Below are 27,226 nucleotides of genomic sequence, written 5' to 3' on the forward strand. Positions count from 1 at the left end.
TTTTTTTTTCCAGCTTTCATTCTCCTGAAGTTCACAATTGCTGTTCCTCTCCTTGCAACATTCAAGTTTCATTTCCTCTGATCACTGTTCCTCCTCAAGATCCTCTCAGTTCATCTGCCAGTTGCTGTACATCAAAATCTGATCCTCTTCTCTTTTCTCTTTGAAAAGGTGTTGAGTCTTACAGACTCTAGGATTTTCTTCTCACGTCATTTAATCATAATTCTGCTGAAAGCACAAGTGAAAATGCAGTAATACAGGAAGACCTTCACTGGTCCATAACAAAAATAGAAAGTATTGTGTAATAAAGCAAGTGACTTTTGAGAAAAAGTTGCGTTATGTTCTATCTTAGGCCTATCATTGTGGTATATACGACAAAAAAAAGTAGAAATAGAAGACTAGTACGCTATTTCACGCTATTTTATTTATTTAGTTTACACATTAACTTGTATCCTTCCGCTAGAAAATATAATCCCTGATTTGACATAACGTTGCTGTGCAACAAGCGCTCCGCTATGGGCGAAGCACTGATTCGCCTCGTTAAACAGGTGTTTTGACGTTTCGTTTGGCGTGCTATATTGTATGTTTTAGCTCTATCAGAAGGCAGGACCCGAATTATCCATTTTATAATGTGCATTATAAAGTTATGACATAAAACGCCCTCTTTCTGATTCTGACACACCAAATATCACTGGGCGTGGCATCCATTAACATTCTATTATTGTTATAGCGGAAAAAATACCGTATTTTTATTACTTTTTCTTTATTATAAATGAAGAGGTTTATAAAAGCAATAAGTAATTCGAGGCCATATGCTTGTGAATAGCGACAGTTAAATTGGTTGCAGGTGCTGTTATTAAGTTTTTAACGAGCGGCCGTTTCAGTCAACACATTTTACATACAGATCTGAGATGTAAGTGCCTCAGTAAGGGGTTGAAGGGTTAAATTTCACATGCAGCTCCAGCCAACCGCCTCCTTGAGCGCTCATCGGTGATTACCGGAGCGCGAGGGGAGGCGCATATATTCCGCAGATCAGACGTGCATGAGACAGCATTCAGTGCACGAACTCTAGAGAACACGACCAACTCTGAGCTCTTTTCTTCTGCTTTATTCATGGATATTAACCTGGGATTGTACTTTCACTGCATGACGACCTACTTGAAAATCCAGTGCTGAGCTCGAGGCTATATAAGGTGCATGGACTCACTTGTAAACTTCTGTCAAGAATTTCTCATTGAGTTTTTAATCTATATATTAACCTAGGCAATGCAAAAGGGGTTCTGTCTTTGGATCGCTCAGGCTTGGACAGCCATGACTACCTTTTGCATGTCAAATCACTTTTGAGATTCAATACAGGGCGTGTTTGGACCAGTACCAGCACCTGGAGTACCAGGACAGTTTGGATTCTCCTCTAAAGACTTGAGCTGGTGCTTCGGGTCATTTAAAGGGAGATCTCTTCAAGGTATGGTTCTGGACTTTCTGCGCTCAGGAGCAGTTCCAAGGCTCCTACAGTCTGCATCTTTCTTATTGAGTGGAAAATTGACATTGGAAGGAGATGAGAACCTTATTCTGCTGCTTTCTGCTCCTCACCTCGCACCTTCTGCTGGCAACTGCTGAGGTAAAGTGCCAAAGATTATGGCAAAGTTATGGCTTGTCACACCGGGGCAGGTCGTAGAGTTTAAGCTGTGTAATAGAATCATAGAATTTTGAACAGAATTTTTCCAGTAATTGCATTGATGGGAATAATGATCTATGGTAAATGTGTCTCAGATCCACATCATTTTTTTTTTATTTTTTATGGTATCAACTCAGTTATGGTTACAGCTGAACATGTGATAAGTAGATCAGCTGTTCTCTGGAATATTTACAAGCGTTCTTGTATTACATTTTTAACCGTGCTCCTACAAAATAGGTGGTTATTTGGGATTTTTTTATGCAACGCTTATTTCAAAGAAGTGCGTTGTGTTCATCTCATCTTGAAAGTACGCCTATTCATATATATTTTCGGATATACATACGCTTTTTAAAAAAGTAACAGGGTTGACAATCTTCAAGAACTTTTTGATGTTTTTTCTAGTTCATTTAGCCATTATTAGCCATGTGCATAAGAATATATGCCCTGAAGACAAATGCTTAGTTTTTATAACAGCTGTTTTACTGTACAAAATCATGGTAACAGGGTTGACTATTGAAGATCGCCCTCTACTGACAAACGTAATAAAATATCAGATCAAAATTTTGAAAAGAGAAGACGCTTGTGCTTGATCTATTCAAGATGTGTCATTTATAACTCCGTATGATTTGTTATGGGACAATTCGGATGTTATATATTTTGTCCACTAAGATCTGAAGGAAAAAATATAAATGGAAGTTAAACAATTGTTATTTCTTTTTTAGTCACATTTTATTACCATACACACACACTCTTAAAAATAAAGGTTCCAATAGGGTGTTTTTAAAGTGATTCCATAGAGGAACATTAGTTCCCCAAGAACCTTTCATTGAACAGTTCTTAAAAGAACCATTTTGAAGAACCTTTTCTGCATTTGAAACGTTCCATGGATGTTCAAAGTTCTTCGTGGAACCATCGATTCCAATAAAGAACCTTTATTTTTAAGAGTGCAGACTAATATCGTATATTTTTCTAATAACCGTAAAATAGCATGTGCTCGAGTTTTGTTGATGTGAATGACTTTTCAACTTTTCACGCTACTGATACGCAGAAATGCACTTATCTGTCGTGCTAAATTTGTCAAATGCCGCAACTGATCTGTTTTTATGTCGGCAGAAGGAGTTTGCAATCCCTCAAGATTTCATCGACAGACTGTCCCACAGCGAAATCAACAGCATCAGCGACCTCCAGCGGCTACTGGAGGTAAATTCCCCAGGTAAATTCTGCTCATTGTCTTCTTGACACCTCTGTGGACTTTGTTCCTCAGCTAATCTCATGTGTTGTATGGCAGGGCTATTTACAGGTGTTTGTTGTAGTTGCTGTGGTTCAAGTGTAATGTCGTACACGTCATAAAGCCCGTGAAGCTGTGTTTTATGAGTGGCACAAAACAATTTAAAGGTATCGCTTATACCGGCCAATGGGTGGAGAGTCATAAATAGTTCTTCTTCACAGATTGCTTCTGTTTTTAGAGCGACGCATGGATCTTATGTCCAAACTTACGTCACGGCGAACGGGAAGCCAAGTTTTCCTATACTTAAACTGTCCGCAAGTGGTTTCATTTGCCCACTATAATTTCATTTACAGGCGAATTACCGGTAATTACAAAAGGAAAAAAAAGCAAGACAGTATAATTTGGGGTATGAGTGTAACCAAGTCTGGTTTCTGTGGTGAGAGCATAGGTGTGATAGGTGTGCAGGGGGGACGGGCTGAATAATGATAACAGAGCTTCGCCTCATATCATAAATACAAGTCCTCAGGGCATTCAATGTTGCAACAGGAGTGTTGATGTTAACAGTGAGTGAAATATGCTTTGTGCAGGGAGGAAATCTGGTGTTCTGCTGCTTGTTTTCCCCCTCCTTCTTCTGTGTCTTCTTCACCCTCTTTTAGTTTGGATAATATTACAGTGATCACTAACACGAGCCGTCTCTGAGTTCACTTGAGCTGGTATTTACACAGGCACTTGTAATATATCAAATGGCGGGGCTCCTTTGAAGTTTGATAGAAAATATCTGCCTTTAAAATTTTTTTGGGTGTTTTGGGCTCTTTGGCTCCATTGGTTAGAATTGGTGTGCATTGCATTGGAGTAAATAATCGACTTTTATTTGAGCCTGTCAAGAACATGTATAAGTTACATTTCACTCCTGAATGTACAGAAAAAAAACCGAACTTGCATTTTGCTTTTTTTATATTTAAGATTTATTTTAAATTACATACTTTATTTAATAATTTGTTTTATTCTTAAGATTTTTACAGTATTTTAGTTGTTTTATTTTATATTTTATTTTAAGTCATTTAAAAATGCTGTTGTGAAAATATATTTTGAAGAAAATAATGTGCAAAATATAGCATACTTTTTTTTTTCTTTTGATTTTTAGCGTGAAGTATACCCTAGATGTGTTTCAAATAGATAAATCCTGAAATTTTGTTAGATATAGTACTCTAGTAATCTCATTTTTATTGGTGTCTACATAAATCAGGCTGTCTGTCAGACACCCAAAGACTAGTAAAAGATGCCTGACGCCAGTGATGGTATATTTTCAGATCTTTTTAAAGTCAGACTGTTCAAAGCCGTCGCGTGTCAGTCAAAGAGAAAGACCTGAATAGGTTGTTTGCATGTTCACTGTAATCATAAAGCATAGTTTCTTCACCTCAACCACTCAAGAATCATTTTTTAAGATCAAAAATCAATATAACATCTAAAGATTTTTTTGAACGGGGCTTTTAGCTCTTAAATTCTGTCTATTGCTAAACTTATACCTACAGAAACATTTCACTTTTTCTGCGATATAATAACTCAAAATAGAGATATAAACTCATAATTCTGATGTTCTTTCTTGCAATTTCGAGTTTATATCTCAGAATTCCAACTTATTTCTTAGAATTCATCTTGCAATTTTGTCTTTTATTTCTTCCACGGATTAAAAAAAAATCACTTTTTATCTCACCTAATGTGTAGGTTATATCTCACAATTCCAGGCTATAAACTTGCAATTGCAAGTTAAATATTTCACAATTCTGACTTCTCCTCTCAGAATTGCAAGTTTACAGTATATTTGCAGTACTGACTTTACATCAGGGTCAGAAATTAACGAGGGCTTGTGGCCCCAAAATGAACAAAAACGCCCCATAAATTCAAGACAAAGGGTCAAAGAATGCCCCTGCACAATTAAACAACGTATCACAGCTGTCGCGATTAAAATCAAATGTGAGAATGAATGAAACATGACAATTACATTCATATCCGCTCACACTGCATCAGATTGCTTTGTTTTGTGCAGCGTTGAGCCTCATAACCAATCAAACGCGTTACTGTTTAATTTAGGAATGCATTGACCAATCAGAGGCGTTTAGATTAATCAGCGCTGAAAACGTGCCAATCAGAGGCGCTTATATTAGTCAGCGCCGGAGCTGCTTACGAATTCCCTCATTATAAACAACATAAACAGTGCAGGTAAGATGTAAACAAAATATTAATTTCGTAGCTTCAGTGATTATAGCGGAAGTTTTTGCATAACTATAATTAATTATAATTTACATATAAATGTTTAAATGGTTGATTAAAGTAATTGGGTAAATGTAAGTATTTGACATTTAAAGACAATGTATGTTTTTTACAATAATAAGTTGATCATAAAAACTGCCTTTGCAAATGTAAAAAATGCGCCTGGAAATCAATTCCAGGGGGCAAATATTGCCCCTAAATGGAAAAGTTCATTTCTGACCCTGCTTTACGTCTTGCAATTTCTCAGAATTGCGACAAATAATGTCTGAGTTGTAAGATATAAACTCAGGCTTATGAGAAAAAAAGTCAGAATCTACTTCCATAGATATAAGAAGCATTTTGTGAGACTATCGACGTCACTGCTATTATTGTTTTAGCAGCTCTGAACGTTTTCCTGTTTTCCGTTCCGATTAATCTCATTTAGGAAGCAGTAGCGGGCTGTTATGCCTCAGATCAGAGCGCTAACCTCGTCAACTGTCCGAATGATGAGAGGAGGAAGGCACAGATAGGTATCTCCCGCTAATGGACGGATAATTAGAGGTCATGAAAGCAGTGACAGTGATTTAGGGAGGAAACGGTGTCTCTCTTTCTCTGGGGTCAGAGCACGTGACCTCTCCGCTCACCTGGAACAGGCCGCACTTGTTCTGCGCCTCCCAGCAGCCTTTTAACTTATCAACATCCATCTGTCTGCCTCTCCTGTCGCCCTGCGCTTTCACATCCAGAAGAAAGCGGCACAGATGGAGGGACGTCCTTTTGTTTGATGAAAGGACAGCTGTCAATCCGTGAAGAAGGGCTAATGTTGTCCTTTGTAATTGATTCGGAGAAAGCACACACACGGAGAGAGATAGTTAGAGACAGAGGGGTTTGATGATACAGGTCTGCTGGTTAAAGATCTGTGCTGGTAATGCAAAGATTATAAGTTCAGAACCAGCAATTTACACAGTTACTGGAAGAATGCTTTCATCAGCATCGTGCAATTGTGAGGAGGGCACATAAAAGTGGGTTGCTGCAGGTAGATTGTGTCTGTAATTATTGTGCTGCAAGTTAATGTGGGTAAAAATCACCTGCCGAATGATACTTGATGGAAATGTGTCAGTTTTACAGTGTTGGAGAGGAGAGGAGTTGAGGGAATAATGAACTGGAAATTATAATTCTGTCATCGTTTAACCAAACCTACTTTGAGTTTCTTTCTTCTGTGGAAGAGTAAAAGATTGAAATGAGATGTTTAGCAGCGCTTTTATTTTTTTTTACACACTGAAACCACGTCATGCAGAGACAGCCTAATATATAAAGCAGACTGATTAATCAGGCCCACTTTTGACAATCGCCATCAGATTGAAGGCAACATTTGTGGTTCAGAATAATAAATAAATATGTGTTAAAAATAAATAAATGTAATTTTAAATAAATTAAAATAGGAAGAAATATTTCTTAATGAATAAATAAATAAATAAAAGCAATTTTAATTTTAATTAAAATATGATATGAATAAATATTACAGACATTACATAATATTACAAGTATATTTTCGTATGATTTTCTCAGATTTAAGGAAGTAAATTTTTGGTGCAGAATAAATAAATAAATAAAAGTGTTAAAATAACAAATAATAAATGTAATTAATAAGTCAGTTTTTCATTAAGAATAATAAATAATTATATTAAAAAATAAATAAAAGTAAATGTGACAAATAATAAATTAAAATATGAGTAAATATTACAAATATTACATGTTTTCATATGATTTTCTCAGATTAAAATAAGTCAATTTTTGGTTCAGACAATTCTGATTAAAAAAAAAGGTAAATAAAAATAAATAATAAATGGAATTTTAATTTTAATAAATTTAAATGAGTAAATATTACAAAAGATATATTTTCATATGATTTTCTCAGATTTAAATAAGTATTTTTTTTTGGTTCAGAACAAATAAATAAATAAATAAATAAATGTAAAGTTAATTTAACAAATAATAAGTGTAATTTAAATTTTAATAAATTAAAATATGTGTAAATATTACAATTGGTATATTTTTTAAGATTTTTTAAGATTTTTTTTTTCAGATTGAAAAAGGAAAATATTTTTGGTTCAGAATCTGCTGATAAATTATGCTACATTTGTATACCATTTTGAGATATAATAATAATAATAATAATAATAATAATTAATAATAATATCTTATTAATATAATAATAAATTAAATATGGGTATTTTAATATATGTAAAGTTAAAATGTGAATAAATATTACATAAGTCACATTTTCGTCTTTGGCATCATTAGGTAATTGTCACATTATATTTTCTATATTATACACTTATATTTGTTCTATTAATTTATCTATATTATTAATATATTAAGAATTGATATATTAGTAAGTAATACACATAACTAACTAGCTAACTAACTAAATAAATAATTTGTAAGCAGTATTTTTCCAATGACAAACCAAAATAAATGTCATTATTTACTGAAATCCTCTCCACTGTAAATCTCATTTGCTCATTTGCATATGGGTTTGAAAGAAGATGAAGCAACGTTGCTCAATTTCCTTCTTTCCCAACATCTGATGACAAAACGTTCCTTTTTGTGTGAGCTGTTCCTTTAAGTGCTTTCTTTCAGTTGGTCGTCTTGTGTTTTTGTGTTGGAGAGAACAAAGTTCTTGAGTTTGACATCATAAGAGTGCGTTTTGATGTGAACATGAGATAAGGTGTGTTGTGCAGGATCAAATGCTGAACTCTCTCTCTCTGCGGGTCAGCGCGCACTCTTTGACTGACTCTGAAAAACAACTTAAAAACAATGGCCTTCCATTTGCTAGGAAAGATGAGACGAACTAGAGACACAGAACAGAGCGGGGCTTTTGTTGACATGTCACTTGTGTTTCCTGCTTCAGGACTGTGTGTGTGGTCATGCAGTCTTTTAAGTTCAGAGAGTGTGTTTGGGTGCTTTGCTCTCTTAGCATTCCTGACGGTCGCACCCTCACGCCTCAGAGCTGGGCGCAGTTCTTCAGCCTCTCATAGATTAGCCAGCTTGATGTTTAACCGCACTGCACGCTTGGGTAAACTAAACCGACTTAAAATATCTATAGAACTATATCAGATAACCATTTTACTTTGACATTTTATGTAGTGTAGATTAGTTAGATATACATACATATGTACATACATATCTGTATCTATATCTATATGTATATCTATATCTGTATCTGTATCTGTATCTACATCTGTATCTGGATATCTATCTATATCTACAACTATATATCTATATCTAATCTATACATACACACACACTACATGACACATTTAATGTATATATTTATATATTGCATTAATATTTGCAGTATGATATTGCCATATTTATATATATATATATATATATATATATATATATATATATATAATTAGAACCAAACTAATGAATGTAATAAATAAAACTAAATTAAAAATAAACTAAAAAAATGATTTACTTTTATTCGTTTTTATTTTTTAAATAAAACATATATATTAATTAATCATTAATATATTATTAATAAATTATTTATATATATATATATATTCATTAATCAAATAAAAAAAAATATCAAATCATTTTTTCATATTCAAAATTGTATTTATTTTTTAGTATTGTTTGGTTATAATTTATATAACCAAACAAAACTAAAAAATGAATCAAATTTTGAATATGAAAAAATAAAACCATCTATAATTCTATATTAAATATAAATCTATATTAAATATAATAAAACTAAATTAAAAATAAACTAAAAACTAAATGATTAAAATTAAATTTAATTATCAGTTTTATTCATTTTATCTGATATAAAAATTACATTTGTATTAATTATTCGCAAATAGTTTTCATTTGTCATATATTTGCAGTATTTTTACTATATAAACACTATTTTTGAACAATAGTATATTTGCAATATCTTTACTATATAAATACAATTTATGAAGAATTAAAATAAATAAAAATATACAAAAACAAGAAATAATAAAGGGATTTTTCATCCCTTAACACAGCACCATAAATTGTTCCATCTTCTCATGAAAAGAAATAAAACTATTGCTAAACTATGAAACTACTGAGTAAACTGAATAAAACTTTTTAAAAATTTTACATTTTTCAGTATTTAATTATCAGTTTTATTAGTTTTGATTTTATAAAAATTTACATTTTTATTTGTTTTAATTATTCATATTTGAATAAGTCATAATAATTAATTATACATTTACAGTATAATATTGCTATATTATATGCTATATTATATTATATCAGAGGTTGTGCTAGACTTTAACATTGTCTGACATTTTGACGGACGGGGTTGTAAAAATTCTGTGATAATCTATTATTAGATTTTATTATAATACGTATGCATGTATATGTAATGTGCAAAGTGTATATTTGTAATGTTTTTACTATACAAAAACTATTTTTGAGCAATGAAAATAAATTAAAAATACACTATTTTTTGTCATAACTTTATCATAAAATGCAACAAATGAACAACAGATTTACATGTCAAGACTTTTTACAAGTCACTTTTATAGTTTCTTTTGACAGAACATAATTTCATATTTCATATAATAAATATGCTTACAGTTCCTGAGTGTCTACCTCTCAAAGTGCAGCTAGTTTAGATCTGTAGGAATAAAAGGAAGCGATTTCATGTTTCACAGGAAGACTGATTTTAAGATCAAAATACTGATCTTATTATTTTCTTTTTTATTTACCCAAAAATTAAATTCCTGTATCATATATTCACCCTCATGTTGTTCCAGACTCCTCTATGAGTTTGCGTTGAACACAAAAGAAGATTTTTTGAAGAATGTTGGTAATCAAACAGTTGCTGGTAGCCATTGACTTCCATAGTGTCTTTTTTCCATACTGTGAAGTCAGTGGCTACCAGCAGATGTTTGATGAACAACATTCTTCAGAACATCTATATAACATTCTTCAAAAAATGACAACATGAGGGTGAGTCACTGATGACAGACTTTTTTCGCTTTTGGGTGAACTGTCGCTGACATGGAAAGCTGTTTGGGTATTTGTTGGTTATGTCACATGATTCATTCAAACCTTATTAATGTGAAGCTTTCATATGCATCATGGGTTGTTTAAGCAGCACTTCTGAGCTGATGTTGTATTCATGATTCTTACGGGAGTCCCGTCTCTTCTTTAAATAGTGTACTCATTTGTACCAGTGGCCAATCCACTGAGGTTGTCAGGAGTTCAGATTTGTTCCTCAGGCATGTCAATGCTACTTAAGACTTTATAATAAACTTGGCAAGCACATTGAGGGCCGAAATGACATCGTTCCTCCAGAAATCCATCGTGATGAATTTCCAATTAAGGCTGTGAATAAAGCAGCCATTGTTTGTGAAAAAATGAGTTTCTGAAGAAGGAAATTATTTCATGCCTTGGTGCCACTCACGGCAGTGCCATTTCGCCTCTAAAGGCTGCGGGGCATCTACTGGAGACTTTCAATAGCCTCATTGTGGATTCATAGTGGCTTTAAAGGGGGGAAAAAGTGATTTGTCTTTTCGCTGAGTAACATGAAAGTAATACGGATAACCTGTGTTTTGATGAGGTCCTGGAAATGAGGTGATTGAGGAGGTCAAACAGAAGCACCATCAGAAGAGCCATCACTCATACAAGGCCGCTTCCTCAGATCTCAAGAGCCTGCAGCTGTCCCACAGACGGAAGAGGAGTGTCGGTAAGACCTCATGCTCAAAGACATGCCGCTCTTGACAATGTTCAATTTAAGACATATTTCATAAATGAGCAGTTCTGCCTCTGGAGTCTCATTTGATGAATTTTGTAGTTGCTTGGTAACCATAAACAGTTCATGAACTGCACTGCTTGGCAAAACGTTTGTTAATTCATAGTGCTTCACTGATAATATTTCAACTATTGCCGTGGTGCTACTTCTTATTTTAGTGCTTAACCTTGTCCTGCATTTGTGCATAGCAGCGCACAAAAAGCACCTTAACAACCATATAGTAACAGCCTGGGAACAACAATCTGGCAACAACCATGCTAGCATTGTAAATGAAAATTTTGCATGAGGGAAATGTAATACTAGAACACATTAATGACAGTAAAATGTTGAAATATTATTACAATTTAATCTAACTGTTTTCTATTTGAATATATTTTAAAATGTAATTTATTCTTGTGATGCAAAGCTGACTTTTCAGCATCATTACTCCAGTCTTCTGTGTCACGTGATCCTTCAGAAATCATCTTAATATGCTGATTTGCTGCTCAAGTAACATTTCTTTTTATTGTGGAAACTGTCATTTATTTATTTAATTTAAATTTTATTCATTATTATAATTTTTTGATGATTTTTTTTAATGATAGAAACTTCAAGATATATTTATACAAAAAAATTAACAGTTGGAAGGTCTCAGATCTCATTTTTGATCAGTTTAATGTGTACTTGCTAAATAAAAGTATTAATTTCTTTAAAAAAAATGTAATCTATAGTATAAATTTAATACTAAAATTATTTGAGTGTCTTTCATCATATTGCAACTGCTTTGTTTTAAAATATGTTGTGATTTTAACTTTTCTAGCTGTTTTATATTCAAGTATACACTACCAGTCAAATTTTTTGAACAGTAAGATTATTTTTTTAAATAAGTCTATTCTGCTCAACAAGCCTGCATTTATTTGATCCAAAGCACAGCAAAAACAGTACAATTTTGAAATATTTTTGCTATTTAAATAACTGTTTTCTATTTTAATATATTTTAAAATGTAATTTATTCCTGTGATTTCAAAGCTGAATTTTTAGCATCATTACTCCAGTCACATGAGCCTTCAGAAATCATTCTAACATGCTGATTTGTTGCTCAAATTTGTATTTTTTATGATTTTATTTTTTTTATTATTTATTATTATGGTGAATGTAACATTATAAATGTATTTACGATCACTTTTGATCACTTTAAAGCATCCTTGCTAAATAAAAGTATTAATTTATATAAATTAGAAATTAATTTTAAAATTTGAAATTAATTAAAAAAATTATGATAATAATAAATAATCTTGAACAGTCACATGAATTCTGAAGGATGCTAAAAAAAGTAGCTTTGATCACAGGAATAAATTACATTTTAAAATGTATTGAGAACGGTGATTTTAAATAGTAAAAATATTTAAAAATTTTACTGTACTTTGGATCAAATAAATGCAGGCTTGGTGAGCAGAAAAGAATTTTTAAAAAACATTAAAAATCTTTTGACTGGTAGCATATGCTGTACTTTGACAGCTTTCGCACATCAGGTTCAGAAAGTAAGAATATTAATTTAAACCCCAGAACTCTTCTATTAATGTTGTAGTCAGAATTTTATATTACATAAACATCTACGATTGGTGCGACTTTTCCAATGTTGCGCACATAAAAAGCAGAGAATGTCAGTTTAATTCAGGAAATCACAATGATCGGAGGGCACTTCTTTATTTGATTGTACGTGAGAGTATTTTGATTGGTGGTACGTGTGAGGTCACAAATGTACCCGAGCCAGGAAATTCCAAACATTCAAAGTTCATGTCACAGCTCGTTGAACTGAACAGAGTTCACACTGGCACACAGAGCTCTGACATGCAGTCTTCCTTCCCCTTTTACATCAATCGTGGAGTGCTGCAGTGTGTGTGTCTTTGTGTGTGTTGGGATATTCTGGCCCCTCTGTACCTCCCAATCACTCACTCAAGCACACAGAAAAGCTCTTTAGGCCTCAGAATAGCTGTGTGCCATTTTTATTACAACTGTTGCTCTGAAAGAGACTACACCTCCAGATCGAATGCTGATCTCAGTGCTGTGGCCGATCTTATTTTGGTCTAGGTAAATACAGAGGCTCAGAGATATTAAAAACCTCTTTAATATTTGCCACTCATGCCGTTTTAAGAGCCTTTTTGTTTTGCTGGGTGGCATCAGTTTCAGAGGAGCGCACAGGCAAAATTTTCCCTCCAAAAAAGTTCCAGAAAAATGGTAATTCAGTGGTACTGAATGATTACCATGTTCACGTGCAGTGGTAGTTATTTGATTTTGATTTTGGTTTTGATTTAGTTTATTTTTTTAGTTTATTTTAGTTTAGTTTGTTTAATGCAGTGCTACTAAATGATTACCATATTCATGTACCATTAAATTAAATTAAATAAATTGAATTATTAAATTAAATTAAACTAAACTAAATTAAATTTTATTTTATTCTTTTAGTTTAGTATATTTAATGCAGTGCTACTAAATAATTACCATATTCATGTGCCGTTTTATTTTTATTTTATTACTTTATTTTATTTTATTTGAATTTATTATATTTTACTTAATTTTATTTTCTTTATTTTTATTTTAGTTTAGTCTGTTAAATGCAGTGCTACTAATATTCATATACCATTTTCATGTGCTATTTTATTTTATTTGAATTCATTTTATTTTATTATATTATAATTTACTTAATTTATTTTATTTTATTTTATTTATTTTATTTTATTATTTTAGTTTAGTGTGCTTATTGCAGTGCTAATAAATGATTACCATATTCATGTGCCATTTTATTTTATTATTGTTTTTTAATTTAATTTAATTTTATTATTTTAGTTTAGTTTGTTTATGTGATTAAGTGTGCGTTAATTAAAATTAGTGGTGTATAAATTTTAAACTTAATTCATTATAATTAAGCTGGAGCTATTTAATACAGTATAATGCAATGCTACTAAATGATTACCATAATTATGTGCCATTATATTTGTATTCTTATTTATTTTATTATTGTATTTTAATTTTGTGTGTTTGTGTGATTAAGCACAAGTTAATTATAATTAATACAGTATAATTATACCATAGTTTTATTTTATTTTATTTTGTATAGTTTATTTTTATTTTTTTTATTTTTTTTAGTTTATTTAGTTCAGTGTGTTGGGCTTTTTTAGTTTAGTTTGATTATGTTTAAGGTAATTAATAAGTTATATCTTGAACATTCTTTGTCTTGAATTTGTTTTAATATATTAATTTATGCATGCATCCTCATTTCTCGTGTCCAGTAGAGGAGGCGGTGCCCGCCATGTGCAAGACACGGACAGTGATCTACGAGATCCCCCGCAGTCAAGTGGATCCCACCGCTGCAAACTTCCTAATATGGCCTCCGTGTGTGGAGGTGAAACGCTGTACAGGCTGCTGCAACACCGGCAACATGCGCTGTCACCCCTCCAAAAAACAGCACCGTACTGTCAAGGTAAAAGCAAAGCAGTAATAGTCCTGTAAAGCCATTTAAATGTGGGCAAGACAGTGATGACTTTGTATCTTAAGCAGTATAAATATCAGGGCCACACCCACTCCAGAGCCACACCCATTCTAAGCCACACCCCTGTTTTAAATAGAGAGAATATTTTACAATATTACTGTTTTTTTTTTTTTTTTTTTTAAATAAATGCAGTCTTGGTGAGTAAAAGAGACTATACATTAAAACTTTTCATCTGTACTGTGTATATATTTACTTATATGAGCAGTTTTATTTAATTTTTTTATTTGTTTGTTCATTTATTCATATTCCACCGTCTTCTGAATGGGCGCTCAGTTGATTGTATAGCACTATACATTTTTCCACATAAAATGAATACACATGTTAGTCTTGTATGGTTTTTCTCCAGCTTTGAGCACGGGGATGGGACGAGAATATATTATGTGTGTTTCTTTCCAGCTATGGTGGTATATATTTGAGCAAATACTCTTAAGAGATGTATTTACCCTTCCCTCACTTTTTCCTTCTCATCCTAAAAAAGGAGCAGGTCTGCACAAGCTACTGCTGTTCAGAGCCGCAATATAAAAAAGACAGACTGTAAATAGGCCTCACTGCGCAGGGAGTGTGTGTGCTTGGCCACATTTCTGCTGTACTTTGGTTCATTGCAGTGATAAGCTTGTTTCAAAGGAGACACTGCTGGGTGTGGAACATAACACCAGATAATGAGTCTATCAACACTTACCAGAGTTAAACTTTACCTAGTCTGTCTGTCTGTCTACTTACTGTCTGTTTAACTGTCTTTCTGTTTATCTATCTGTCTGTCTGTCTGTCTGTCTGTCTGTTGGACTGTCTATCTGTCTATCTCTTTCTGTCTGTCTGACTGTCTTTCTATTGGACTATCTATCTGTCTGTAGGACTGTCTATCTGTCTATCTCTTTCTGTCTGTCTGTGGGTCTATCTATCTATCTATCTATCTATCTATCTATCTATCTGTCTGTCTGTCTGTCGGACTATCTATCTATCTGCTGGACTGTCTATCTGTCTATCTCTTTCTGTCTGTTTATCTGTCTGTCCATCCACCTATCTATCTATCTGTCTGTCTGTCTGTCTGTCTGTCTGTCTGCCGGACTATCTATCTATCTATCTATCTATCTATCTATCTATCTATCTATCTATCTATCTATCTATCTGTCTGTCTGTCTGTCTGTCTGTCTGTTGGACTGTCTATCTCTTTCTGTCTGTCTGACTGTCTTTCTATTGGACTATCTATCTGTCTGTCTGTCTGTAGGACTGTCTATCTGTCTATCTCTTTCTGTCTGTCTGTGGGTCTATCTATCTATCTATCTATCTATCTATCTATCTATCTATCTATCTATCTATCTATCTGTCTGTCTGTCTGTCGGACTATCTATCTATCTGCTGGACTGTCTATCTGTCTATCTCTTTCTGTCTGTTTATCTGTCTGTCCATCCACCTATCTATCTATCTGTCTGTCTGTCTGTCTGTCTGTCTGTCTGCCGGACTATCTATCTATCTATCTATCTATCTATCTATCTATCTATCTATCTATCTGTCTGTCTGTCTGTCTGTCTGTTGGACTGTCTATCTGTCTATCTCTTTCTGTCTGTCTGACTGTCTTTCTATTGGACTATCTATCTGTCTGTCTGTCTGTAGGACTGTCTATCTGTCTATCTCTTTCTGTCTGTCTGTGGGTCTATCTATCTATCTATCTATCTATCTATCTATCTATCTATCTATCTATCTATCTGTCTGTCTGTCTGTCGGACTATCTATCTATCTGCTGGACTGTCTATCTGTCTATCTCTTTCTGTCTGTTTATCTGTCTGTCCATCCACCTATCTATCTATCTGTCTGTCTGTCTGTCTGTCTGTCTGCCGGACTATCTATCTATCTATCTATCTATCTATCTATCTATCTATCTATCTATCTATCTATCTATCTATCTATCTATCTGTCTGTCTGTCTGTCTGTCTGTTGGACTGTCTATCTATCTCTTTCTGTCTGTCTGACTGTCTTTCTATTGGACTATCTATCTGTCTGTCTGTCTGTAGGACTGTCTATCTGTCTATCTCTTTCTGTCTGTCTGTGGGTCTATCTATCTATCTATCTATCTATCTATCTATCTATCTATCTATCTATCTGTCTGTCTGTCTGTCGGACTATCTATCTATCTGCTGGACTGTCTATCTGTCTATCTCTTTCTGTCTGTTTATCTGTCTGTCCATCCACCTATCTATCTATCTGTCTGTCTGTCTGTCTGTCTGTCTATCTGTCTATCTGCCTATCTACTATCTATCTATCTATCTATCTATCTATCTATCTATCTGTCTGTCTATCTATCTATCTATCTGTCTGTCTGTCTGTCTGTCTGTCTGTTGGACTGTCTATCTGTCTGTTGGACTGTCTATCTGTCTATCTCTTTCTGTCTGTCTGACTGTCTTTCTATTGGACTATCTATCTGTCTGTCTGTCTGTAGGACTGTCTATCTGTCTATCTCTTTCTGTCTGTCTGTGGGTCTATCTATCTATCTATCTATCTATCTATCTATCTATCTATCTATCTATCTATCTATCTATCTGTCTGTCTGTCTGTCTGTCGGACTATCTATCTATCTGCTGGACTGTCTATCTGTCTATCTCTTTCTGTCTGTTTATCTGTCTGTCCATCCACCTATCTATCTATCTATCTGTCTGTCTGTCTGTCTGTCGGACTATCATCTATCTATCTATCTATCTATCTATCTATCTATCTATCTGTCTGTCTGTCTGTCTGTCTGTTGGACTGTCTATCTGTCTATCTCTTTCTGTCTGTCGGACTATCTATCTATCTGTTGGACTGTCTATCTGTCTATCTCTTTCTGTCTGTTTATCTGTCTGTCCATCCACCTATCTATCTATCTGTCTGTCTGTCTGTCTGCCGGACTATCATCTATCTATCTATCTATCTATCTATCTATCTATCTATCTATCTATCTATCTATCTATCTGTTGGACTGTCTATCTGTCTATCTCTTTCTGTCTGTCTATCTGTCTATCCATCCACCTATCTATCTGTCTGTCTGTCTGTCGGACTATCATCTATCTATCTATCTATCTATCTATCTATCTATCTATCTGTTGGACTGTCTATCTGTCTATCTCTTTCTGTCTGTCTATCTGTCTGTCCATCTGCCTATCTATCTATCTGTCTATCTGTTTCTGTCTGTCTGACTGTCTTTCTATTGGACTATCTATCTATCTATCTATCTATCTATCTATCTATCTATCTATCTGTCTGTCTGTCTGTCTGTTGGACTGTCTATCTGTCTATCTCTTTCTGTCTGTCGGACTATCTATCTATCTATCTATCTATCTATCTATCTGTCTGTCTGTCTGTCGGACTATCTATCTATCTGTTGGACTGTCTATCTGTCTATCTCTTTCTGTCTGTTTATCTGTCTGTCCATCCACCTATCTATCTATCTGTCTGTCTGTCTGTCTGCCGGACTATCATCTATCTATCTATCTATCTATCTATCTATCTATCTATCTATCTATCTATCTATCTATCTATCTATCTATCTATCTATCTGTTGGACTGTCTATCTGTCTATCCATCCACCTATCTATCTGTCTGTCTGTCTGTCTGTCTGTCGGACTATCATCTATCTATCTATCTATCTATCTATCTATCTATCTATCTATCTATCTATCTATCTATCTGTCTGTCTGTCTGTCTTTCTGTCGGACTGTCCATCTGTTTTCTTTCTCTGCCTTTTTTCTCCTGCATGTTCTTCTTTTGCAATCCATTTATCTTTCTTCATATTGTCTCTGGCATTTAGCCCGGCTCTCTCCCTCTCTCAGTAGTGATTGAGCTGTTATGTAAAGTGTAACAGGAGTTGATAGCTGCTCTATCTTCTTGTTACCAGCACAGCATATTCCTCTGATGGATTCTGTTCACTTCTTTCACCTAAAGTTGCTTTAAGGCAAGTCTGTTCACTCATCACCTGTTCTTATCGTGCTAGCACAGCTCCTGTCTTCTTGAGTTGGTACTGAAATCTTCCAACCAATTGGCTGTGTCAGTCACAAATGTCAAATCAGCAATTAAAAATATGGCATAAATATTGATGCCTTAGTTGGAATAAGGCTACAAAATGAACATTTTAGGTTAGGTGCAACACATGCATATGCTGCTATCAAAAGACATTTGGCTCTTTTAACTGAAATCAAAACTTCCATTCCTACAGGCACCATAGTGAGTGATACATTTTCTCCTGTTCATTTCTCTTCTGTACAGTTTCTGTTTGACCTCATTTACCCTCTCTTGCTATCGTCCTGGTGTACAGTACTAATGATTTTCCCAGAACCAGTTTGTGTCTATTAGTCTTGCTAAAACACACACACACACACACACACACACACACACACTTGCATGCAAACATCATCACACAGTACTACAACAACAGGTGCTGCAGTGAAGTGCTGGGGGAGGGGAGAAGAGTTGGACCCCTGACAGAATAAACCTCATTTTACAGTGAGGAAACTCAGATCAGACCTGCAGCGTGAGAGAAAGGCCACATTTAAATAGCAGTTAACAGCAGAAAGCTGAAATGGACTATCATAGTTTTTAGTTTTTAATTTACGCAGTGAAAGTCAGTGGGGTCCAATATTGTTTTAATAGTTCATTAATTCACTATCCTTAAAAGTCTCTTCTTAATGTGTCTTTATATGGTTTGCTGGAAGATTTTGAAGTGTCGTATCACTCCATCTATGAATCAGCATACCTGAGCCCAACATGAGGAAAACTTTTCTTTAGGATCAACAATGAACAAGGCTGCAGTGGTTTCCTTGAAGTAGGAATATCTAGATAGGCAGCTGAGAGTGTGTGAGTGCTGTTTATTTTATTTTCATCACTGGTTAATCGACTGCTACAGTTACTAAATCCAGCACACCACTGTTCTTTCCTAATGAAGAGACTAAGTGAGGATATTCCTGATTTGGAATGTTTGCCAGCGAGTGTAAGAATACAGCATGTGATGTGGTTCAAAAGGCAAGTGTTTATGTGTTTGGATGAGCCAGATTTGGATTCCTTCTTTAGAGGTCGGTATGAAGGGAAATCATACATGGTTTATACTGGCACTGGAAGTACGAGGTGTGTTGCGAGTGTTGATTTTGGGTATTAAGGAGCCTCAAATGGCCCAGGTTAGTGAGGATACGGGCCCCATCTCTGACGCAAACGCTGAGGAAACACAAATAGTGCTAAATCGAATAAGCGTGGTATTAATATAGAAAATACAGCAGAATATTCCAAAAGAGCCTGTTGTATTGGAGTGGAAAAGCTGATGCTGCTGACAAAAACTGAACAACATAGCTCTGTGTTCAGAGATATATTTACAGTAGGCTCATGTTAACACTGTCTTTTATTCATCTGTCTGTGAAGTTATATAATAATATAGAATCCATAAATAGAATGTAGTCTTTGATCTAAATTCCAGAATTTTTCTTGAAAAGCAAGAAAAATGCAATTCTAAACTCTCTCTCTCTTCTTTCTTGTTTGTTTTTCTTTGCATGTGGTGGGCTGTAATTGCTGTCATATCTGTAATTCTGTGTTCTTTCCATCTTTTCACTCTCTGCCTTTCTGCTGGTGATTAGGGACGTTTTTTAAAGGGTTATGACAGGAAGTGCACAGATTAGATCACCTTTTTTCCTTATCTTCGTCAGTGCCAGTGTGTGTTTTACAGCAGAGATTTCGCCTATACTCTTTCTGTAACTCTAGACATGCAGGTCATGAGATAAAAGTTTCTCTTATTCCCCCCCTCCCAGCATCCCTTGTTCCTGTTCAGGCCTCTCTTTGTCACTCACTCAATAAGAACGCTTGCTCCCCACACCCCTCTTTCTTTTCGGATCGCCCCACCAGTCGTCTGCCTGCCATCGGACCCCCGCTCTTTCCGCGGCTCTCGGTTTCGCTTTATCCGCAGCGTTTTGTCGTCAGATTTAGCCACTGACAGATGTGCGGCAAAACTGCCTGTCCCTTGGCTACGTGTCCAGTTCCCTTTGTTCCCATGCTAATTACCCATGATGCACCTCTCCCGATGCCCGTTCTTTCTCTCACCCTTTCTTTATCAACCTTTCTTGCGGGGAAATCCCAATGCCAATTATCCAGACCCCGGACAATAGTCCTCACAGAGTGCAGGGCGAGTCAGAGGGGGTTGGGGTTGCTGGAGCCGGGGCTGGATCAGATGTCACACCATTAGTGCGCTGCGCTGGGATTTCGCAGGGCTTTCATTGCGGCGTAAAGCACAGTAGTTTATAAATAGAGCTTGGAAGGGCCTCCTGAGAAACTTGGGGCTTTTTATAAAGCGCATTCGAGTATGTGGGTGAATGCATGTGTGAAGTTCGGACTTGAAACCGAGATGCAAAAGCAATGATTGAATCTGAATGGAAATATTGGGGCGGGGAAGGGAAGGATGGTGCGGGGACTCTTTTTTCTTATTATGACCCTTTGCTGAACCCCTTTACCCAACCCCCCGACCAGTTCTCAAGCCCCTCAGAGTCTGTCTCACCCTTCATCCTCAGTCGCAGAACATTCTTGCACGCCACGGGCTGTTTTAGACTTGGCTCTGTAAATATAACCAAGCGCAAGAATGTCCAAGAGGAGGGAGAGGTGGGCAGCAGACAGAAGGAAAGAGGTATAACCGGGTGGACAGAGCCACCGAAACAGGCTGTCTCTCACTCCCTACCTACATTTTGACATTTCTCTATAGGTTTGTGGGAGTTGCCAAGTGTTGCATCATTTGTTCCATAATGTTAAACCAATTGCACTTGCACGGTAGACTGACTTTTTATTTGCACTCTGTGAGTCATGCACTGAATTTAGTGATTGTGTTCGAAGCCAGAAAAATACTCAATGGAAGCAAACCAATGCATACTTGAATGCTTGGCCAACGCATTGCAAATGCGCCATTGTGCGCACTCACACTGTGGTGGTTCGATTGCTTTCTACGTCATTCCTGATGGAGCAAGTGGAGCACCATTCCTTACCGCACTACAAAACCTCTTTAGCAGCCTATAAAACCAACTTCTACCAAACTGAGCACATATTTCCCCGCTAAAAAGACCAATCAAGGGGATGTTCATTTAAAATGTGAGATGCGGGCAGTGGAATGGGAAAAAGTCTTGAGACTTTTTTCCGAAGTTGAACTTCCTTGAACTTGAGACGCGACAGCAGTGGTCAGAATCATCCATCTAGCACAGTAGTTTCCAACCACGTTCCTGGACCAGTCCCCCCAACTCCTTAATCAAACTCACCTGATTCTGCTCATCAGCTCATTAGTACAGACTCCGAGACCAGACAAAGGAGACATACAGAAGTGTAGAGTTGCAGGGACTGGACCAGGAACGTCATTGGGAACCACTGCCTTAGACCAGCATTGATTTCCAACGAGCAGAACAGGTCTAATCATACCTACAGCCAAGCATTAGCACAACAGTGAGAAGAAATAGAACCCTAAGCGTTAAAATTAGCACGACAAAAGACACGAGTCGACCCCTGTGTAGGCTGGGTGGTTATTTTGAGTTGTGTGTGCTGCAGTGGGGCGTTACTGTGGAACATGTAACAGTTTTGGGCGTATTGCCCAGGAATTGTTCGACAAATTTTTCCACTGTTGCCCTTGACCATTTGGCAGAGTTTGGAGCTAACTGAGCATGTAGTGCCCTAGCAGTTATAAACCTATGCTGTCTTCCTGTATGTTGCACTAATACACTAAAAAACTATTCTAACCTGGTCTTTTTCTCTTCTTCCAGGTGGCGAAGGTAGAGTTCGCATCGCGTAAGAAAGCGAAATTGAAGGAGGTGCTCGTCCGGTTAGAGGATCATTTGGAATGTGTGTGCACGTCACAGCATCACGTGATCGAGCACGCGGAAGCAGACACAGGTATATATATCACGCACTTGCACACATACACCGAATGTTTGGCTTGATCTTGAATGATTATTTGGCTATGGATTGTGCACTGAGCGGCCCGTGGCATTGTGCTGTCACCGCAGGCAAACACACCTGTCGGTCAGTCTGCTATTGCCAAACATCAATGCTTGTGTGAGCTTGCGTTTTACTGTGCTGGGCAATGATGCAATTGAATGGATAAGAAAGACCACAGGTGTGTGCGAATGCTGAAGCACGTAGAAGTGTGTCTGAAGGTTCTTCAGGTTCAACAGGTTTCTGCTCTCGTGTACGAAAAACCTTGTGCCGAGATAAAAGGGTTGGAATCTCATGAGCCTCAAATATTTATGAAGTGCAATTACAGTCTGTTTTACACCTCCCAGAGGCCATAAATTCTTTCTTTTTATTCCTTCTTGCTTTCTTCTTCTTTTTTTCTTGCTTTTTCCTTTTCTGCCCATCACCTGCTTGCACCTTTCCCCAAACTTGTGTTTCCAGGCCCACGCACAGTTAAAAATGGTAAAAAACGGAAACACAGAAAGCAAGCAGTGGCAGTACAGATCAACAAGGATATACAATAAAAGACAAACATTTCCTAACACTCAGCGGACCAAAATATCCTGCAGGTAGGACAGCTGTGGACAGAACTGCTGCCACTTCGCAATCAATCTTTGGCATGATCCAATCAGGAGAAAGAGCGAGACATTCAATCAGAGTCACGCAACACTGAGCGAGAGAGACGTTTGCACTGTGCTGTGTTTCGCTTTGCTGCATGGGTCACGGGATTGTCTGTTTGATGCAACTTATTTTATGGAATCAAACTGTGTTCATCATTTATAAAATTTAGCTCTGTTCCAAAACCGAGTGAGCTGCCTTGCAGTCTACAGCAGGGCTGGGCCACTTTGGTCCTGAAGGGCCACCGTCCAGAGTTTAGTTCCAACTCCAATCAAACACACCTACCTGTAGCTTTCCATTTATCTTGAAGACATTGATTAGCTTGTTCAGGTGTGTTTGATCAGGGTTGGAGCTAAACTCTGCAGGACAGAGTTAACCAGCCCTGGTCTACAGCCTACATAGGCAGCTACCTTTTAAGGCAGAGGTAGGCAAATTCGCTCCTGGAGGGCAGCTGTCCTGCAGAGTTTAGCTCAGGGATGGGCAGCTTTAGTCTTGGAGGGCCACTATCCTGCAGAGTTTAGCTCCAACCCTAATCAAACAGACCTGCCTGTAGCTTTCCAGTGATCTTGAAGACATTGATTAGCTTGTTCAGGTGTGTTTGATTAGGGTTGAACCTAAACTCTGCGGGACAGTTGCCCTCCAGGACTGAAGCTATCCAGCCCTGGTCTACAGCCTTCCTAGTCAGCTACCTTCTAAGGCTGGGTTTTTCAACTGAGGCCCTCGAGGTCCTCTTTCCTGGAGATTTTAGCTCCAACTCTAATCAAACACTTCAGGAAAAAGGTCTTCAGTATCACTACAAATTTACAGGCAGGTGAGTTTGATCAAGATTGCAGCTAAAGTCTGCAGGAAAGTGGACCTGGAGGGCCAGAGTTGAGAACCCCTGTTCTAAGGCATATTTATCAAGCTTCGATCTTGGAGGGCCACTGTCCTCCAGAGTTTAACTCCAACTGGCTCCAATACACTAGCCTGGAAGTTTCTAGTGCAGAGGTGTCAAACTCAGTTCCTGGAGGGTCGCAGCCCTGCAGAGTTTTGTTTCAACCTTGCTCCAACACACATACTATGCAGTATTCAATTAAGCCTGAAGGACTTGATTAGTTGGATCAGGTGTGTTTAATTAGTGTTGCATCTAAACCTGCCCTGGTCTACAGCCTACCTAGGTATCTCCGTTCTAAGGCTGGGTTTTTCAACTCTGGCTCTCGAGGTCCACTTGCCTGAAAAGTTTAGCTCCAACCACTCAAACACTCCTGAACAAGATCTTCAGAATCACTAGATTGTTACAGGCAGGTGAGTTTGATCAAGGTTGCAGCTAAACTCCGCAGGAAAGTGGACCTGGAGGGCCAGAGTTGAGAACCCCTGTTCTAAAGCATATAAAGCTCCAAACCTGAAAGGCCACTGTCCTGCAGAGTTTAACTTCAATGAGCTCCATTACACTTGCCTGGAAGCTTCTAGTGAATCTGAAGACATTGATTAGCTCGTTCAGGTCTGTTTATTTAGGGTAGGAGCTAAACTCTGAAGGACGGTGACCCTCTAGGACTGAAGTTACCCAGCCCTTGTCTACAGCCTACCTAGGCATCTCCTTTCTAAGGGTTTCTCAACTCTGACCCTCGAGGTCCACTTTCCTGGAGAGTATAGCTCCAACATTAATCAAACACTCATGAACAAAGTCTTTAGAATTGCTTGAAAGTTACAGGCAGGTGAGTTTGATCAAGATTGCAGCTAAAGTCTGCAGGAAAGTGGACCTCAATGGCCAGAGTTGAGCATCCTGTTCTAAGGTATATGCATCAAGCTCCGGTGCTGAAAGGCCACTGTCCTGCAAAGTTTTACTCCAGTCAGCTCCAGTAGACTTGCCTGGAAGTTTCTAGTGAGTCTGAAGACCTCGATTAGCTAGTTCAGATGTGTTTAATTAGGGTTGGAGCTAAACTGAAGTTGACAACCCTGTTCTAAGGTGGAATTAAACTAAAATGGAAGTTGACTTAGATATCTTAAAATGCTTGGCAGCTCAAAAGGTTTTGGAACAGAGCTTGTGTGTTTGTCATAATTTTGAGTGTGTATGAAAAGGTGTGGATTGATGGTTCGGTGAACTTGATCACAAAGATTGCACCTTTCACATTGTTCTTTCCTTCTTAAATGTGCACAGACTGTCCAATAATACACATTAAAATCACTGCGTGGTGGATATGTGACACTCAAACCGCATGTCTTACTAAAGAAAAAGTCACATCAGATCACTTTGACACTCCAGCAGATTGCACAAAAACATGACAGGTTATTAACAGCTGTTTCGTTTTCTTTCTCTCCCTCCAGTAGACATGAGGTGAAACCACATCAAGCGAGGGATTGAAGGACAACAGTGGCTACGTAATGCTCCAGCAGCACTGGGACTTTGACCTCTGACCCTACTGACCCCATTGCTGTTCAAAAAAAGATACTGTATCCAGAGGAACATTATACACAAACACAACACCAAAGGTGCTTTCTACGTACTCTGTCAAACACTGAAGACAAACAAGATTGGTATTCAGTTAATTATTAAGTGGTCAAACACTGGGCGGAAACGAAACCGAAAAGGACGATGTTTGTGTCGATTCTCTGTTGTTTATGTATACGACTCTCGTAAAGGTCAAGGATGAGGAGAAAGTCTTTTGGAGAACACTAAGTTTGTAGAGACCATGAACTTCACATTGAGTTTGGATCCGCTCAAGCAGGATGCCCGTGAAGGATGGACTAACCAATGGACTCAAAAAGAGGATGAACATATTAAAGGACGTGCAGTCATATAACCTTGCTAAAATGGAAGACGCAATTTTCTCTTGTTCTCTGCCTTAGTCCTCTTGGGTCCAGAACATTTAAGCTGCAATTTCCAATGTGCCTCTAGAAAGTTTTGTCCTTCCGAAGAGTTCAACTGCCTGTCCGTGAACAAAGACTTACAGAAGGCAGTGTAATGCAGTCAATATGCCAGAATAAAGTATTTATGTATGCGATCTCTCTCTTTCTCACACTCTCTGTTGTAAGAAGAGCTCATCTTCATTGATCTGGAAGTATTATCAGTAACGTTTCAGTTCATTCTTGCTTATATTTTACAGCTTATCTCAAAACTAGGTTTTTGTCCTGGAAATATGTGTCATAGGAAGACATGTAAGAGACAGTTGTGGAAAGATGCTTTATTTTTGTTAAAAATATATTTATAATGCTATGTAGAATCAAGCAGGAAGTATGTTTATGTATTGTGTTTTCTGTTCTTGTGGTGTAATGGTTGTATGATGGGATAAGATGACCCATTGAGAGTAAACGCTATACAGTGTCAAAAGGTTGGCCATCACACAAGCATCATAAGTCATGAGATGTTGGTTCATAATTTGCTTCTTTACTCACCATAACATAATATTTAATGCTAACTTACAAAGAGAGACAAAGATCATTCAAATAGTCAATAAACACTTACTTTAGGTATGAAGCTTTGTAATAAATAAAGATATCAAAACAAATGAAGAGTACATTTTTATCATATTCACAATCACGAGACGTCAGAAATGTTAGATTCTGTTTGTTTGATTTCTAAAGGATAAAGCCTTCAGGCCTTGAATTTTAAAAGTTGAAAGGTCTTCTACTGGGGAAGATCTCCTACACTGTTTAAGACCCAAGACCCAGTTTTTGTTTCGATGTCAAACATGGAGAAATCTTTTAATATCTTGAATGTGGGTTTCTTGCATATCGTTGTGTATGTAAACAAACTCAAAGTTTCTAGGGCGGCAGAATGTTAGATGGTGTTTAACGGGACCTTCTGCGCAATCAGCAGTCTAAACGATGAGTTTGTGCATTGAAATCTCTGAGGGCTGTATTTATGACATTTACAGTCTGTTGCAAAAGTGCTCAAGCAAGAGCTTTCATGTCTTTCCAGGCCGGTTGTTGACTCTGGCTCGAGCTGTGTCTTGCTGCAGGGACTCCACTGGTTCTTGTCATTTTTGACACATGCCAGACAGATGGAGCGGTCCTGGCATTGGCTCCCCAACAGAATTCGGCACTTTGTCACACTCCTGACCCCTGAGTGGCACGTCTGGACATCTAAAGTGCACCTGGAAGTCTGAATCACGGTGAATCACAGCCACAAACTGTGGAGACGTTTGAGAGGGTGGAGCTTTGACTTGTTTTATTCTTTGTGCCTTAATGTTTGTTTTGTATTTATAACTGTGAGTCATGCAG

The 27,226-nt window shown here is 36.8% G+C and overlaps 1 protein-coding gene across 6 annotated transcripts; it reads left to right on the forward strand.

The window, feature by feature from the left end:
- The first annotated feature begins 666 nt into the window (after window positions 1–666).
- Window positions 667–25,947, forward strand: pdgfab (platelet-derived growth factor alpha polypeptide b). 6 transcript variants are annotated; one of them, XM_051106493.1, is made up of 7 exons: window positions 667–1,615; window positions 2,786–2,885; window positions 10,759–10,884; window positions 14,223–14,410; window positions 22,219–22,348; window positions 22,850–22,977; window positions 25,331–25,947. In XM_051106493.1, the coding sequence occupies exons 1-6, from the start codon at window positions 1,553–1,555 to the stop codon at window positions 22,930–22,932; spliced, it is 690 nt and encodes a 229-aa protein (XP_050962450.1). In that variant the 5' UTR covers window positions 667–1,552; the 3' UTR covers window positions 22,933–22,977; window positions 25,331–25,947. The 6 variants fall into 6 exon arrangements, with proteins under 6 accessions (XP_050962450.1, XP_050962449.1, XP_050962448.1 ...); XM_051106492.1 differs by having other exon boundaries at window positions 671–1,615; window positions 2,789–2,885; window positions 14,220–14,410; XM_051106491.1 differs by having other exon boundaries at window positions 674–1,615; window positions 14,220–14,410; window positions 25,334–25,947.
- Window positions 25,948–27,226: the final 1,279 nt, after the last annotated feature.

This window comes from Labeo rohita, chromosome 3 (assembly GCF_022985175.1).
Source record: "Labeo rohita strain BAU-BD-2019 chromosome 3, IGBB_LRoh.1.0, whole genome shotgun sequence".
NCBI classification, from domain to species: domain Eukaryota; kingdom Metazoa; phylum Chordata; class Actinopteri; order Cypriniformes; family Cyprinidae; genus Labeo; species Labeo rohita.

Coding starts and splice junctions, on each gene's coding strand:
- pdgfab (XM_051106491.1), top strand. CDS start 1,553: ATGAGAACCTTATTCTGCTGCTTTCTGCTCCTCACCTCGCACCTTCTG. Junction 10,885..14,219: donor CAGACGGAAGAGGAGTGTCG/GTAAGACCTCAT, acceptor TCTCGTGTCCAG/TAGAGGAGGCGGTGCCCGCC. Junction 22,349..22,849: donor GCACGCGGAAGCAGACACAG/GTATATATATCA, acceptor TTGTGTTTCCAG/GCCCACGCACAGTTAAAAAT.